This window comes from Cavia porcellus, unplaced genomic scaffold (assembly GCF_034190915.1).
Source record: "Cavia porcellus strain 051 isolate PalLab524CR breed Dunkin Hartley unplaced genomic scaffold, mCavPor4.1 scaffold_15, whole genome shotgun sequence".
Taxonomy (NCBI): domain Eukaryota; kingdom Metazoa; phylum Chordata; class Mammalia; order Rodentia; family Caviidae; genus Cavia; species Cavia porcellus.
The window spans coordinates 11,867,614-11,885,733 of record NW_026947498.1 but is presented as its reverse complement, the minus strand read 5'-3'; the positions used below and the strand labels follow the sequence as shown (position 1 = coordinate 11,885,733).

Sequence of the window (18,120 nt, the reverse complement as noted above, 5' to 3'; positions counted from 1 at the left end):
CCACATACTAGAGACCCAAAGAATGCATCTGAGGACTGGATCCCACAGCAATGTCCTGCACGAGTCCAACTGAAGACCTAGAGCCCCTGGCACTGTCTAGCAATGCTGGATTGACTTTTCTGTGGTCCCTTGCTATTTTTAAGAAATCTTTCTTTTCTTGATCTCTAACCACAATTTGTCTTCTGTATCTAAAATGCTGCCCTCACATTGACTCATTCATAAATATGTATGCAACAAATACCAGTGCATCCAACTATATAAACAAATATTAACAGACATAAAAAATCGAATAAGCACTAATGCAATTGCACTGTGGGATCTCAATACCCCACTGTTACAAACAGACCCCCCAAAAATCAACAATGAAATATAAGAACTGAACCAAACTCTTGAACAAATGGACTTAGTAGATGTCTACAGAGCGTTCTACCCCACAACATCAGAATACACATTCTTCTCAGATGCACACAGGGCATTACCTAAAACAGACTGCATATTAGCTCATAAAACATGCTTAAATAAATGCAAAAGAATTGAAATTATCCCGTGCAGTCGGGCATGGTGGCTATAAACCCAGCACTCAAAAGGTTGAGGCAAGAGGATCACTGGGAGTTCAATGCCAGCCTGAACTGCAGAGTAAGAACTTGTCTCAAAAAGTGAAAAAACAAAAAACACCTTATGGGGTTGGGGATTTAGCTCAGCGGCATAAGTGCCTGCCTAGCAAGTGTGAGGTCATGAGTTCAATACCAAGTACCAAAAAAAAAAAAAAAAAAAAAAAAAAAACAAAAAACAAAAAAACACCCTGTCTTTGACAAAGATGCCAAACACATTCACTGAAAGAAAGCTTCTTTAATAAATGGCACTGGAAAAACTGACTTTGCACATGCCAAAGATTAAAATTGGACCAACAATTTTTTGCCATGCACTAAACTAAAGTCAAAATGGATCAAAGATCTAAATATTAAAACAGAAACATTAAATCTGCTGAAAGACAGACTAAGTAGAACTCATGAAGACACTGGTATATACAAAGACTTTATGAACAAAACCCTAAACACACAGGAACTACCACAAAGAATCAACAACTGGGATCTCATCTTATTAAAAAGCTTCTGCACAGCAAAAGAAAACCACCAAGAGAGTGAAAAGGCAACCCACAGTATGGGAAAAAATGTTTGCAGGCTGTTCCTCCAATAACATATTACTATTGAGAACACATAAAGAACACAAAAATACCAAACTCTCCAAATTTAAAGACCCAAAAATGGGCATCTGAGACGAATATACACTTTTCAGATGAAAAAGTACAAATAGCAAATAAATACATGAAAACATGTCTAATATCAATACTTATTCAAAAGATACAAATTAAAACAATGCTGAGATTCCATCTCACCCCATAAAGAATGGCTATTAACAAGAAATCAAACAATAACAAATGCTGGCAAGGCTGTGAGGAAAAAGGAACCCTTCTCCACTGTTGGTAGGAGTGTACACTGATGTAATCACTGTGGAAATCAGTACGGAAATTCCTCAAAAAACTGGGAATAGAAGTTCCATTCAACCCAGCTATTCCTCTTCTTGGCATCTTCCTAAAAGAATCATATCACACCACATTTATAGCAGCACAGTTTATAGTAGCCAAATTTTGGAAACAGCCAAATGCCTATCAACTGGTGAACTGATAAAGATGTGGTTTTTTTTAAGGTGGGAATGGTGGCCCATGCCTGTAATCCTAGGCATAGAGGCTGAGGCAGGAGGATCGCTGCAAGTTTGAGACCAACCTGGGCTACAAAGTGGGCTCAAGGCCAGCTTGAACTGTGTAACGAGACCCAGTCTCAAAAAGATTAAAAAAGAAACCAAAGATGTGGGTTTTTTTTAATACAATAGAGTACTTCTCTGCCATAAAGAAAGATAAGCTTGAGACATTCCTAGGTAAATCAAGGCACCTCGAGATTATACTCTTAAGTGAAATAAATCAGAGACACATGTAAATGCATTGTTTCTCTGGTGAAAAACTGAAAGTGTAAATAAGGACCAAAATGTATAACAAGTACAGTGAAACAGGAAGAAAATGTTCAAATGGGGGGGCGGGGCGGCAAGGGATGAGTGAGGGGAAAAGGAAGGAAAAAGTAAAAACAACAAAAAAAAAGAGAGCGAAAAGGAGGAAAACATGGAAACAGCTTTTGTAAGTGGGGAGGGGGAGAGGGGTTGAACGGGAATGGGGATAAAAAAGGAACAAGTTATATCATGCACGCTTACAGATTCTCTGATAAATGTGATCATTATATATACCTAAAATGTACGACCAAAATCTGATTGTATAAAAAAAGGAGAAAGAAAGAAAGAAAGAAAGAAAGCCTAAGACAGGATAGATAGGCAGGTAGGCAGATGGACACACAAATGGATATGCTAGAGGTGTATGCATTCCATTGCAAAGGCCCTGGTTTTAATCGCCATTACTAAAAAAAAAAAAAATTATAGGACTATTTAGGTCATTTGCTTCATTATGGGAGAGTTTTAGTAATTTATGATTGTCAAGGAATTGGTCCATTTCACATACGTGGTTGAAAGCATATGCACAGAGATTCAAAGTATGTAATGCCCCATCCCCGTCTCAAGATTTGTGGGGTCAACAGTGACTTGTACTCCTGATACTGGTAACGCACGTCTTCTGTAATTTTGGTAATCTATTTTGTCAGTCTTATTAGAAATTTATCAATTTTATTATCTTTCTCAGATTTTGGTTCCACTAGTTTTTTGTTTGCTTTTCTGTTCTTAATTTCACTGATTTCTGCTCTTATCCTTTTCCTACTATTAGGTTGGATCACAACAAAGAAAAGAAGTTTAGTTACTACCCTGTTATGTAGAGAACAGGAGAAAATCTGCAGAGATGGGCATTTTATATGGGCACCATGCCAGTAACTATGGGTCCTATATTCAAGCAGATACCAAGTTAGTTTCCATATTCAAGGTTTTAAACAAGCCAAGCATAGCACCACACACCTATAATCCCAGCACTCTGGGAGGCTGAGGCAGGCAGATCAAAAGTTAGTGAAAGCCAGTCTCATGTAAAAGCTAAAAAAGGGGCTCAGAATGTAGCTCAATGTGAGTCCCTGGTTTCAGTTCCCAATTACCACACACGAGCACACACACACATACCACCAAGCTCTTTAACTACATAGACCTTATACACAAAAGCAGAACAAACCTAACTGCAGTGTTTAAATCATTCATGCTCAACACTGAGCAATGTACATTAAGTCCACTTCAATAGTAGAGTTTAAAAGTATATTGTCTCATTCATCTGTAATAAAAAGGAGACTTTCTGAACATCAACTTTTAAAAATACAACTTTTATCTCAAAGTTTTTAATAACCTAGAGGAAATGCAATCATTAAACTGAAACATACAGAGCAATTCCATTTATGTCTGGCAGAATTAGGAGGCCAAGACTATTTTGACCATTAAAACAACTAGAAAGGTTGCATTTCAAAAATTTTTTAATTTTTGATTTTTGATTTGATTTTTTTTAATCAGAAAGTGACAAAATAAAGAAGTGAGTTGGGGTGAATTTTGCCTAGGACAGACCTGCAAGGCAAAAGCAAATCCAGGCAGTGAACTAATAAGTAGAGCTCTGTAGAGCTGTGAGCTGCCACTCTGAGAAGGACCCAGGATGCCTGCCAGACATAGAAGAATCATACCACAGGCACAAATGGAGCACAGGCCTGGAGCCCACTTCTTTTCCACAGGAACCAGGTGATCTCCCTTCTGATAACCAACCCCCACGCTGCAAAGCAAAGCAGCCCTTCACTGCAGAGTACAGTGACATCTCAGCCACAAATCACTACCAGACACAAGGCCTAGTACCTGATCAAAAAGAACCAGGCACACAGGGTAACAAGAAGCTACAGTTAAGAACCTGAGAAATAATCAGGGAAAAAATATATGACAGAACTTTAAAGTCATCATGACCAATATGTTTAAGGAATTAAAAAGCAGCAGTGTGATGTGTGAATACCGAATAGTTTCCCTAATGTAAGTAATGATTCAAATATATAAAAGTATGTGGTAATCATGATTCCCCATTATGTGGCCTTGAAGCCTTATAAAGTTTTCACTCATTAATTGAAAGGCTTTATTCTGGGCTTCTTGATATGGAAATATTTGAAGCTATAGTATATGAAGTTATATTCAAATATTTCAAGGAAAAAGACAGACACTATGGTAACTACTATTAAGCTGGGTTATTTGGTGGTGAAGCACTAGGTTGCTGAAACAGTCATGCTTTGACCTGTATTGTTATGTTGTTATGTCCTCTTTTATCTCAATCTCTCCCTTATTCATTAAAAAAATTTAGTTATTTTTTATGTTTTTTTTAATTAAGGGGAAAAATTTAAAAAATTAGCCCAATAGTAACTTTTTTTGATTTCCTATTAACTTGTTTTGAAGTCCTGTAATACTCCCACTATCTTGTTTTGACTGATTAGACTCTGTTCCATTCTGTATGATAGCATCAAGTTTAAGGGTATAGGCAACTACTTTGAAGGCAGTAAGATTCACTAAGATGCCCATTCTGGTTTGACTATTATCTCCTTTGGAAGTCCTGTAATGTTTACAATGTTTAAGTTTTATTGGTCTTGTTCTCTACTGTTTTGTTCAACTTTATAATACCTAATGAGATAGACAATTCTTTTTAAGAAAACAAGAGGCATTATGGTAACCATTGTTGATAACCTTGTACTCTGTTTTTACATCATGTACTATGTCTATCCTTGGTTTTGACTGACAGCTTTGTTTTGCCATATTTGACTTTATTCTCTTCCAAAAAAAAAAGTAATAAGAACTAAAGAGTAATAAAACCCAAAATGTGTAAATTTTGTTGTAAAAAAGAGAGGGGAAAAAAGTGCTCTAAAGGATACAACTGCAAGTGTGTTTAGGGGTGTTAAATAGCTGACCATATTAATGTTTTTGGTTGGATCATTGAACACAACTGTTTGCAGTCTCTCTGCTTGAATGTTCACTTTGTATGCTTTGATACTGTGACTTGAGCAACTATCTCTAAGATGATAATGTGTAATCTATTAACTGGTGATTTCTTACTTTTTTTTTTTTGTAGTTCTGTATTACTTGTACCCTTATACCGCTTTGTTTTGTTTTTTCTCTTTTTCCTTTTAAATAAAATTTTTTTTAAAAAAAGCAGCAGTGTGAATTTTTTAAAAACACAAAGTCCTACAACTGAAAGATACTGCTTCTCAAATCCGGTAGTTAATGATCTATATGTAAAATTACTATCCAGAAACTAAAAACATGACTGAGATAAATCAAAGACCACCTAAGGAAATACAAACTATATCATGTTAGGAAATGTGAAGACCAAAACCTGCAATATCATTCCTCTCCAAATGAATCTTTAAAGTCAGTCTAAGTAACTCCATCCAAAGGTCTCACGACAGTCCATTTTATTTCAAAGAGGAAAAAAAAAACACAAACAAAAATAAAATTTCAAAACACATCAAACAGGGAGCAACAATTGTACATACATTGCACATTGTTGCCTCAAACCATTCACCCATAGCACAAGACATCTGTATTCAACTGTCCAAATAATATTAGTACAAATATTATTAGCACTATTAGCACAATTAGCACAAATATCTCTTCAGTGAAATCAGAGAAATCAGTAATATACCTATCTTAACTATCTCTTCTATATACATATACATACACATTTCTCTGAAGAGAAGCCCTGTTTTCTACACTGCTCATGACCTTATTTAAATTATACCATTTCAATCAAGTAAGATCCTACACATGCATGGAGACATAAAGACAAATATGTAACACTGTCACAGAGAAGAGAAATGCAATTATTCCAGAGAATAATTGGTTATCTATTACATGAATGTGTAGATATTTAATAAACCTTTAAACATACCATACATTTAATGGAAGAAGGTTTTTAAACACTGCTCGGTAAGCTGAAATCACACCATGGTGTTACCCTCACTGGACTTCTGTGTTTAAACTGGAAGTACACCTGCAACTAGAAGGATGTAAACATCAACCCACTCAGCATCCTTCCTGGAAAGCACTCGGATGATCACTACAGTGGAGTAACTAAGGGTCAGCTTGGAACACCCAGCTGAACTGAGTCAGTGTGGTATTGGGTGTGGAAGGCCCACCTGAGGATCGCTGACTAAAAGGAGAACAGGAAGGGAAGATGGTGCTGTTGATTCTCCTGGAGAAGCATGTCCTGCTGGTTTTCCTGATACGTTCTCATTGGCAGAGGAGCTCAGGTTCTCGCTATCGCTGAGGATGGCTGTGGTTCTCCTGGGGTAGGGAGGTCTCTCTGGTCCTTACCTTGAGCATCACTTCCTGGCTCCAGTGCAGACCCTCAGCCTGCTGGCACAGATCATTCACCTCACTGGTAGACCGCTAGGCCTCCAGCTGGTCTCATGTAGGAGGACACTGCCGTGGGCCCTAGGTCTTCAGGTGGACTTGTGCAGGACAGTCCTATGGGATACAGGCCCTCAGATGAATTCTTTGGATTTCTATGCATGGACAGACCATGTGGGGAACCACTCAGACTGCTTCAAAGGTCAGGGACATCTAAGGGTACCCGAGGACATGACGCCACTTGTCTAGTAGAGCTGCACAGAGGGATACAGTTATGTAACCATGACTTAGCAAAGGTAAACACACATGTGCTGGTTATATTACTATATAGAATGTAAATATGAGATAACAGCCTGTATAAGAATTATACAATAAAGATGCAGGTGTCCTTGTGCTCTTGCACTGTTGTGCTCTGCTCTGCTCCATGCTGCCTGCTGTGGTTATTGATGTCTTGCACATGTGCATTCTTTAACCTTGGGGCCTCACCCTTGAAAACCTCCATTGGGCCCTCTGAGCAAACCAATAGACCTCTTACACTCTTCTATATTTGACTTTTTGGGTTAATATTATAAAACAATCCTATGAATTATGTGGCCTGTATTAAATCTATTCCCTTGCAAACTCTAACAACAATAAGCACTGTAGAAGGGTCCCAGAGGTCCCCTGAGCTTATACAACCCACAGTGCCTCCTAATGGCAGGCCTGGGAATACTCTAGAAAAGCAGGGAACCCCACCCCGCCACCATGACTCTTACTTCCAGGCCACCCAGCTCAGCAAAGGGTGCCTTGCATCTGTTCCTCATCTGCTATCAGACAGCTCTCACTACTCTGATGCTCCATGCTGACTTCCAGAATCAAGATTGCTATGAGTTTCTTTTCATTTTTCACAATATCTTTAACCCTATCAATGAGAGCTGGAAGACAGTCTCCTTTGCTTAATGGCTGGTCATGTGTAACAACCAGAACACCTTCCACTTCCACTCATGCCTTTTTCTTGAACCATCTTCCGTGTCAGTGCACAAATATCTGTGCTCTTGTTCCAGCCCTGCAACAGCGCCTCTCCAGGTTTCTCTGCTTTCCCTTACGGGTTTGGCTTCCTGGGGTTTCTGTCATAAGCCCTCTGCATTATTCAGTTCTCCCTTCTGGGCAATCATATCTGTCTGCCTCAATTACTATTCATGTGCCAATAACGCAAACTGCTATTTCTAACCCAGCTATTTCTAAAAAAGTACCAGGCCCACCTATCCAGTGCCCCTAATGCATCACAGTCTCGGTGTTCCATGTATCCAACACCACCTCTGCCTGGTCCCCACATTGAAACACCAGTGGCCTCCTTCAACAGCCGCTACACACAAATGCCCGCTGGCTCAACTTCTGATGTCTTCTCCATCACACTGGCTCAGCCCATTTGGGTTCCAACAGGTTTTTAAACCAACCTTTCTGTCCCCAGTTTCAGACCCCTCCAATCTATCTTTCACATGTTGCCAGCATAATCTTTGCAAATCAAAAAGAAGATTAAAAAAAAACACCAGTTTGAGGAGGGGAGAAACACAGCCAGAAAGATTACACAGGTATGGTTTAATTTACTGTTTAATATCCTTAAAAAAAAAAACAAACTGCTGGCTCAATCATTTATTTAGGAAAAACTATTTAAAATAAAGCTTCTAAGAGAGCTGGGTGCATGGTGCACACCCCTAATCCCAGCGTTCAAGAGGCTGATGCAGGCAGATTGTGAGTTTGAGGCCCACCTGGGCTATACAACAATACCCTGTCTCAAACAAACAACAAGCACCTGAAAGGAACCACTCTGGGGGTCCCTTTCAAAACAGAAAATTGGCCATCACTATTTACAAGATTTCATGAGCTCTTGAATGCGCACACTTACCACACTTCCACCATTTCCACTTCATCCCCACAGGTAAGAGCATGGGTAGAAAACCACACATAATGGGACTTGAGGGTTCTTAACCCATTAACAGAATGCCTTTAAGTAGACCACGCACTTTGCGATGCTGTCCAATATGGGAGCCACCAGCTATTTGTTGTTCTTTAAATATTAGTGAATATAAAGTAAACTGAACACCTAGTTTCCTAATAGCACTGACCACATTCCAAATGTTTCATAGCCATACATGGTCAGTGGCCACCATGGTGGACAGCAAAGAACACTCCATCACCTCAGAAAGCATCCCTCTAGAGCCAACAGCTGCCAGTCCTTCCTTACCCCCATGCATCTACAACATGCAACTGGCTGCCCGAGGCATTAGAGCTTGTTCCAACACAGGTCTAGACCCCAGGGAACCCAATCTAAACTCATTAACATGGAATGTAAACCCCATCACCAGCCACCTGCTCATCGACCTGTGCAGCCTTGACTACTCTGCTCCAACACACTTTCAGGCTGTTTCAGCTACCAGACTGGGGCTTAACCAACAGACACCCATCCTCACCTCCCAAACTCAGGTGCAGCCAAGGGTCTGCTTGCCTCAGCTTACAGAAAGTTACCTCTAGCTGCATCCTCAAGGCCTTTGCTCCTCGTACACCTGTCCTTGGTGCCTTTTCCTCTTCTTAGGTCACCAGTCCTACTGCGTGAGGTACCACGCTATGACTGTGTTTACTATTCATTACCTCTATATGGAGCCTAACATAGATATAATGCATTGTGGGTACAGGTTTTATGAACAAGTATGCCAGCTGAGACCCAGTGCAAAGATTCTTTATTAATTAAAGATAACTGCATAAGTTCTTAAATCTGAAGGGAGCAAAATTCTTTGTTCCATTACTTCCAAAATAGTGTTCTTAAGTCATGAATAGTCAGTGTAAGCTGAAGAAGAAACAAAATTTCTGCTTTTTCCTTACGCCAGTCCATCAAAGTCAGAGCCCCAAAGGAAACCCTGCAAGGTCATTTTCCCTAGCCATTATCTGAGTTGCAGCCTTCAAACCAGGAAACCTTTGGGCACAGAGGTCATTCCCTCCTGTGCATGAGAGGGCAGCCTGGAATAGCATGCCAAGCTATTATTTATTGGTAAATAGCAGAGGTAACAATTATCTTTAGCTGTTTTGCCTTAATTGACTACACATTCTTTCTCTGCCAAGTAGGTTGTAATTTCTTAGTCTTTTACCCAGACAAGTATACTACTTGCAATGTTAGATAATTTAAGAGTATAAACATTAAACAACAAGGACTGTGTTAGCACTACCAGGAGCAAACTATAATACCAAGGAATGCCATCTCGATATTGGGGCACAGGTTTGTGTGCAGAGACCCGGAGCAACAGAGTTCATGCTTTCTGCTTCAGCTGCTGTGATCCTAAATAATAACCTTTAAAAAAATAAAATTTAAATGTCTTGGTCAAATAAACTAAGCTCTCCTTTAATTTAATCCTACTTCATTTCTACCATTTCTTCAGTTATATCATAGTGACCTAACAAAGTATTTCCCATGAATTCATTTCTACATTCAATGTCTGTATACCACACCAGACATTAATGCACTGAAAGATTAAATATGTTTTCAAAAATAAAATTACAACTCTTTAGTGTCATCTTTATTTCCAACTCTCAAAAGATGGGACACTTATCCTGCGCCCTGCTCTGCCCTAGTCATGAGAGGAAGATCACAGGAGCCACATATCAATAGTGCTGGCTGAGGACACAGACATGAAAGGGGCACCAGGCACCAGACATGGGGTGACACTGCTCCCTACACTCACAACTGCAAGAGTGACCCTATATCCAGACTCTTCGCTCCAGCCCTCCTGTGTCCCGCCCTTCAATCTCTCCAAACTTCTATAACCCTGGATGCAGAGTCATCTCACTTAGGGAGCCTAAGGCTGAGAGGAGAGATGGGAACTATGTAGCCCATGTGCAACACCCACCCACAAACAGCCACACACTTGGTAATGCTCAGAAGAACATCTCTTTCTCTCTCAAGGAGGTAACACGTGCCATCCCCCCTTCCTCCTACCAATAAGCACCTGGCGTTAAGATCAGGACCACTGGAAGACTGGCCAGCCCCAATGGTCAGCCCTTCAGGCCCCAGGAGTTCTAAGTACGAAAAGCAAACACGAGACTAAGGATCTCCAGAAAAACCTCTTTACAAAAAGTTCCCCTGGATGAGGTGTATGTGTCACAGGAAAGGGTGGGGCCCCCAGCAAACTGAAGGAGTTAGTGGACAGTTCCTAATTCTGCAGGTCACTTCTCACAGAAATGCTGTACCACTAGCAGTGAGGAGGCACATCTGGCCTCACTTATGAGGCTAACAGTGAAGGTGACTGCATCAAGACAGCAAATTCTCAACATTCACATCACCTGTTACACAAGGCCTCTGCTAAGCATTTACTGGATGTGGCAGCTTAGTGCATTCTTGAAACAGCAAAGCCATCAAGCTGACCAGTGCCAGCTCAGTCTCTACTGCCCCTTACTCTCTGCCCCCAGCCTCTTTCTGCTCGTCCAGTTTTACCTCAGGAACAAAGATTTTGCTCACATACCAGTCAGATGACAACCTTCCTGCACAGTGCCCTGTCCCCTGGAATAATGCAGCCTTCAGACCTCCAGAGGGCACTGGAGAACTGTTCCTTTTCCGGTCCTCCCCACCACCCACACTCTGCAACACGGCCCTTAGACAGACAAACAAGCAAACACTTTAAGTTATAAGACAAAGGCAGGAACTGAACAGGTACAGAATAGCTGGCAATGATGCATGTATAAAGTTATCGGATATTAAAATTGAAATCACAGTACTGAATACTCCTTTTTAAATGGAGATACAAATGACAAAAACTTGCATATGTTTAATGTATACATCTTTATAGGTTTGAAGTATACATCCAAGAGATTTTCAACATAAGCAGCACCATAAACCGAGCTGTCACCTCTAAAAGTTACCTCCTCAGGTAACCACCACTCTGCTTCTATGAGTTCAACACTGTAGATTCTATATTCATGTGATACTTGTCCTGGTACTTGATGTTCTTGATGTTCATCAAGAAACTTATAAATCAAAATCTACAGAGATGCTGGGGGGTTAGCTCAGTGGCACAAGCATCTGCCTTGCAAGTGTGAGGTTATGAGTTCGATTCCTGGTACCCAAAAAAAAAAAAATCTACAGAGACAATTTTACTGGGATGATTTACTAGGAAAAGAAAAAATTGTAAAGGAAACATTCATGAATCAAGAACAATGAATTCTGTCCACATAGTACACATAAGCAAGTAGTCAGAAAATGTACTTTTTAAATGTTTTCAAAGGTACATTTTATAAATTTAAACACCTGAAACAATAATTGTTTTATGTACATACACAGAAATCTTGCTGAGCGTGATGGTGCATGCCTATAATCCCAGCACTCAGGAAGCTGAGGCACAAGGATCACTGAGAGTTTGAGGCCAGCCTGTGCTACACAGTGAGTTTGGAACCAGCCCGCACTATATAGCAAGACCCTATCTTAACAAACAAACAAACAAACAAATAAATAAAGAGAAATCTCAACTATGCCAGGCAACAGCATTAAAATGTTATAAAAATATAAATAAGTACATGGTGACACCTACGTATTCCATTGAAAGTTCTATTAACGTTGTTTGGACCTGGCAGCTCTCAGTGTTCTCAGGATTCTTTCACATTCTTAAAATTTACTGCAGATAAGCAAGAGTTTCTCTTTGTGTCCCATCTATCAACATAAACTATATTAAAAACAAAACAGAATTTAAAAAACATTTAAATTACTATGCAATAAGCCTACTAAATGTTAACATAAATATTTTTTATAAAAATATAGAGTACTAAAAACTTCGAGTGAGGAGAGGTATTTTACATTTTACAACTTTAATGTCTAGCTTCATAGAAGATGACTGGATTCTTATATTCATATTAGCATTAAATCTGCTGCCATGTGGTTCTGGCTGAAGCCTATTAAATAACTATAGCCTCAAAAAGATGTGGCTGGAAAAGGAGGGAGCATTTCAGTAGTCTTTCAGATTGCCATAAATCTCTTTTGGATACTACTCAACAGCTAGTGAAGTGGTAGATTCTTAAAGCAAAGTTGAAATGTAGAAGCTTATCAATGAACTTTTCATACTGCAACATTAACATCTACAGGTCTATCTTTTGAGTGATCTTTTAGATCATTTTGTAATATGGTGCAAGGATCATTTGGAAAACATGGTTCACAGCATTATGCAGATGCAGTCAGGTGCAACGGTATAAGCCTGTGATCCCAGCTACTCAGAAGGCTGAGGCAGGAGAACCACAAATTTGAGGCTGGCCTGGTCACCTTAGCTAGACACTGTTTCAGAGTAAAAAAAATAGAGCTAAAGATCTAGCTCAGTGTAAAGGGTGAGGTTGAATGTCCAGCACCACGGATGGGGGGATGGACAGTAAGAGGAAGAAAAAAAAAAATACATTATTTTCCTTGATTTGTTTTCAGGAAAATATCAACCAAATACCCAAATCTGGATTAACTACAGTTTGTCTGCCATCCATATGTCCCTTAAATGTGGCATTTCACAACAAAACCAACTTGGTCATGTTGCTCATCACAACTCTAACTGCTCAACTGCTTCTCCTCCAACAGGCACTGTACCTTCTGATGTAGTGTGAGGGCTCCTCACATTCTTCACGCATACCATTACAAAGGTAAGTTCTCAAGGTCAGTGATCCTCAACAACTCATCTTTCCTGCTTCATTAAGGTGTGGCTATATCAAAGTGGTGCTACTTTTTTTTGAACAGCAGGTGGGTATAGTGAATAATGCTGTTTGGATGTCCTGTGCTGACCATGTTTAAAGTACCAAGAGTTCTCCCTGACTGGCTTTAGCACTGCAAATGTCAAGACAGTGAACATGGAAATGGATCTCAGTACTACTGTGAACATAATTTTCCCTCACAGACTCCAGGAAGGATCTCAGGGACCCTGTAAGATCTATGAGCTATGGTTTGGGAATCACTAGGAGATTACTCCTGGAAGGAAACACAACAAAGGGTCACCTAGGGGAAACACCAAGCCTGAAACGGAGTCTCATTCTATCCCAAACTTCCTTTGAAGGCATCCATGTCTCTGCCGTGTGTGTATATAACTTTTATAACATTGTGCAAAGCCTTGAGCAATTAAAAAAAACAGATCTAAGGAACACTACCTAGCACCCAGTGGGCACTCAATAATCCTGAATTAATGAACATGTATAATAAACACAAAAACAAAAAATGTCAAGAACTACAGGAGAGGGCACAAGTGAAGTGGGAGTTTTAAGAAAATGTCACATCACAGAGGATCAGGAAAGGTTCAGAGTAAGATGTTTAGGCTAGACTTCACAGATGAGCAGAATTTAGAGATCAGAACTTTTACATTTCACAAAATATTTAGGAAGCACACCAAACATCTCTTAACCTGAAGGCAACGTCAGGATATCATTTTAAAAACAAAGAATCACGCTTCAGATTTTAGAAAGTAGACAGGTAAAAAGATTTAATATTTCTTGAAAGAGCCTTTTTCATGTAAGTATGAACTGAGCTTTTCAACCTCTTTTCATCTGACTCCATTCAGGCTAGAGTCCCTACATTATCAGAATGCAGAAAGAGACAAAATAGATCACAGTTAAAACTTGGTCTATTTATTCTAATAATAAGAATAAAGATGCAGGAGTGGGACAAATGCAACCTATTGTGTGAGCATTTCATCTCTAACCACAACAAAGAACAAACCTTACATCATTGTCCATGTTTTCAAAGTAGTTCAGCACTCCTAACTTCAAGATATGTAGGGCATGTGTACGCCAAAATCAGACATGAGGTGTGTCCAAGGTATTTTTTACAATCATAAGTAAAGCACAAAGGTTTGGGGATTCTTTAAATAATCAAAACTATACTTCTGATAACCTCTCTTTCATCCATGAACATCCTGACATGCTTTTAGCAGCCAATGTAAGAATTCCTCTGTATGTATTCATAGTTGGGGAAGACCTAAGAAAGAGTGGCATTCTATGTAGCTCCACCAGTTGCCCTAATGTTAATCGGAAAGAGATCCTAAATCAGCAAAGGCAAAACTAGGCAGAAAAACTAGGGAGAAACCAGTTGTGGTGGATTACTCTCTTGGGAATCTATTAAAAAAAAAAATCAGTAAATCCTCCCTATGGGAGGAAATGGCATCCTAAGACCAGAGGCTTCCATGAGAGACAGCCTAGTTACAATGGTTCATAAGAGACCACTGAGGTTGCTGGAGAGGAAGCTGTGAACAGGCAGGGGGCAGATCCAGTTGTCTACTTGTGGACTGCAGAGGGAATAGAAGTAGGACTATTCAGGCTGAGAATCAATCACCCGCAGGATCCAAGAAGGCAGCGTCTTGTCTGTAGTAAAGTGTAGCCCTCTAATCTGCCTAGTGTGAACAACTCTAAAGTGTGAGTGCTATCCAGCACTGTTTGGACAAGACTTTATTCTGAACTAAAATAGTTTCTCCTCACCCCTGAATATGGGAAGGATAAGGTCACAGGACAGAGACAGAGTACCACTCTTTACAACCTCTGCTTGATCAAAATAATGATGATAAAACATTACTTCGGTGTAGAACTGTAGTTCCTTATTAATACATGCTTTTTTAATAATACACTCTTTTTTTTTTTTTTAGTACCGGGGAGCGAACTCACAACCTCATGCTTGCAAAGCAGGTGCTTATGCCACTGAGCTAAATCCCCAGCCCTATCCTCTTTTAATTTATAAAAACATATTACTACACAGTACCTGCCTGCCTGTCAAGCACAAGGTGTTGAGTTCAATTCCTGATTCCCACAAAGGGAAAAAATAAAAATAAAAACACACCCACATTACTAGTTTTTTTGGTTTTTTGAGGTTTGGCTTAGTTTGGTTCAGTTTGGTTTTGAGACAGTGTCTTGAATTCACTATGTAGCCCAGTCTGGGCTTGAACTTGTGGTGACCCTCCTACCTCAGTCTCCTGAGTGCTAGGATTACAAACATGTGCCAACACAATGGCAAGTTTCAAAACACTCACTATACTGAGTGACTCTTTACCAGAACCTTGAAATGTCAATAAGGCGGATGTTTACTTCCTCTTATAGCTGATCAAACCCAATTTTTGAGAGGTCACATTTCAGTGGAGATTCTGAAATACATAATAGATGCCAGCCACTGTACGTAAATTTCAAAATTCTATTTAAAACATGGTCCCTTTTGCTAGCCAGTCCCATGTCAACAACAATCACAACACAAAACTGTAGAAGCCAATATTACAGGTGTGGAAGTGTCCTGGGTGCAGGGCCAAGTGTGACTGTGCCAAAGTAATTGCTGACCTACTTTGGCCCAAAGAAAGGTGTCAGGCCAGTCTAGGACAGGGAAAATATGCCAGGGCTGCTGCCTCCGTGGCTGCCACTGCACTTTGACGTCTCTTTCCTTTAACACTTTGCTGCCCAACCCCTTTCTAAGCTCAAACTACTGTTTCAGGTTCCTCTTTCTGTTACACGATCTTACTCCCTTTTCTTACCTAGAAAAAGGTAAGATGTGCAGACTCTGCACATCTGTCCAAAATGGCAGTATAAATGGAACCAATAAACAGTTTACTTAACAAATACCTTTCACTGAAATACTTGTGTTCTGTCACACAAATTAAGAAGTTTTTGAGGAAAAGAAACAATTTAGTTAACTGTCAACTCCTACTAAACAGAAAAAGAACCACAAGGAACTGAGAGAACAATGACTATAATGAAGCAGAAATTTTGGAGCAATCTGCAAAAACACATTTGCAGATAAAAAAGCTAAACAATAACTTTGTGATTCTCCCTAAATAAAGAGCTTTAACAAATGCATACAGCAGATCCTGTCAGAACCATTAATTTCAGACTTTCCAAGAATATCTAATCACTCAAATCCACATATCTTAATAGCACTTCCATTTTTTAAAATGTGCCACATAGTCCAAATTTAAAAAAAAAAATGCAATGCAAATACAAAAAAGTTGCAGATGTTGCATTGTGTGTATTATGTGGCCCTGAGTCAGGCACCACAAAGATAACAGCATCCACCTCCCTAAAATCGGTAAGAATTAGGTAATACATGCCAGTGTCTATTAGGTGTTATTTTAAGAATTTACACCAGCCCTAGCAAAACATACCAATTAAAAACTTACATCAAAAATAAGATCATGAAATCACAGGTTCTAAAAACTGAAAATGCATTTCAGTCTCCAAAACAAAGTTTAAAAACAATATAGGCTTTTCTTCGAGGGCCACGAGGCTTTCATGCTACTGAAGAACTTACTCTTCTCCCAGTAACAGCTGAATGGGCTATAAGGACCCAGACCTTGAGGAGAGGCAACATCAAATCAACCACCCTCCACCTCCCAAGCCTATTTCCCTCGGTTTGTGGTTATCAATCAGGCAACCATTTATGGGGCTCGTTTAACTTTTCAAAGTCCCACAAAAGGGGCTAACCTAACTATCAAGCGCTTTGCACATACAGTGTTCAAGGGCATTTCAGCCTCAAAATCTTGAAAGTGCTGTTGCCCTATTTCACAGGTAAGGCAGTTGAGGCCCAGGGGTGCATAATCTGTAGTCCCAGGCTGGGGCTGGAAGGTGGGCACCTAGGGAGGCCAGCAGCCCCTGCCAAGTATGGGCCCCGGGCCAGATGCCTGGGGAGTCGGGGGCTCTGCGACTGCGATCCTAGCTGCAGAGCCTGGCAGGGTCCTGGGTGAAGAACTCCAGGGGTCCCCAGAGACGAGTTGCAGGAATCCTGGGTGTAGGGTTTCAGGGTCCCAAGTGAGGGAAGGGTGGGGATATGGGGTCCTGCGTGAAGGATAGCGGGGCATCCCGAAAGAGGAGTTCCGGGGTACAAAGTCGGGGTCGGGGGCTCCTGGATGCATGGTTGCGGGGTTCTTGGCATCTGGTGTGAGAGGTTCCGGAGATCCAGGATGAGAGGTTGCAGCAGTCTCAAGGGTGTCTCGAGTGGGGATCTCGGGTGCAGGCCAGGGTCCCGGGTGGGAGGACTGAGTGTAAGATCCCAGGCGGGGTCCCACGGCCTCCCGCGCTCACCTTCCGACAGCTCCAGCTCCAGCTCGGCCAGGCTCTCGCGCACCTCGGGAGGCAGCGGCGCCGCCTCCAACAGGCACCCACGGTCGGCCATGGCCAGGCCGTAGGGGCAGCGCAGGCTACCCGCTCACCTAGGCCTGCAGACCTGCGTCTGCCCCGGCAGCCGATGGCAGGAGGGGCGCGGCCCAGGCGCCTCTGCACCGGCGCGGACACGAGCGCAAGCGGCTCCACGCCACCGCCGCCCCGCGCGCTCCCGCCCGCTGTACACTAGAGCGAGAGGCAGGGGGAGGGCAGGTTCAGAGTGCGCAGGCGCGGTGTGTCTCGTGCATCTTGTCCTCCCGGCCCCGCCCAGCAACACCGAAAGCTCGCTGCCATTGGGAGAGGCGGGAGAGTGTCTCCCCCGGCAGGCTTCGCGCTGACGGCGAGCTTGTGGTTCCGGCGGTCGTGCGGAAAGGGCGTGCGACTATTATGAGCAGGTTTGTGATGGACGCCGTGTGCCTGGGCTTCCTCTCACGCGTTCACCCCGGCTCTGGAGTGTGCGCACTGACCGCGAAGGGTGGAGAAAGGCAGGATCGCACTCGCTACGTGTTGGAGCTGCAGGCAAAGCCGAGGAATACCGTTGCAGCTGTTCCTCGTGTGTGCAGAGTGTTGTCAGAGTGGACTGCAGTATCCTGGAGAACCTTGATAAGCGCC

General features: G+C 41.4%; 1 protein-coding gene across 7 annotated transcripts in view; it reads right to left on the bottom strand.

Annotated features, from left to right (window-relative positions):
• Nucleotides 1-17,717, bottom strand: part of Dip2a (disco interacting protein 2 homolog A) — a 120,615-nt gene extending 102,898 nt beyond the window's left edge. For 4 of the 7 annotated variants that reach the window (XM_063224697.1, XM_063224699.1, XM_013144992.3 and 1 more), the window contains exon 1: nucleotides 17,431-17,716. In XM_063224697.1, the coding sequence (XP_063080767.1) occupies nucleotides 17,431-17,521 (91 nt within the window). In that variant the 5' untranslated portion in view covers nucleotides 17,522-17,716. Of the gene's footprint in view, nucleotides 1-17,430 lie in introns of all 7 variants that reach the window. The other 3 variants (XM_063224698.1, XM_063224701.1, XM_063224700.1) reach the window with 2 other exon arrangements.
• Between the last annotated feature and the right edge of the window lie 403 nt (nucleotides 17,718-18,120).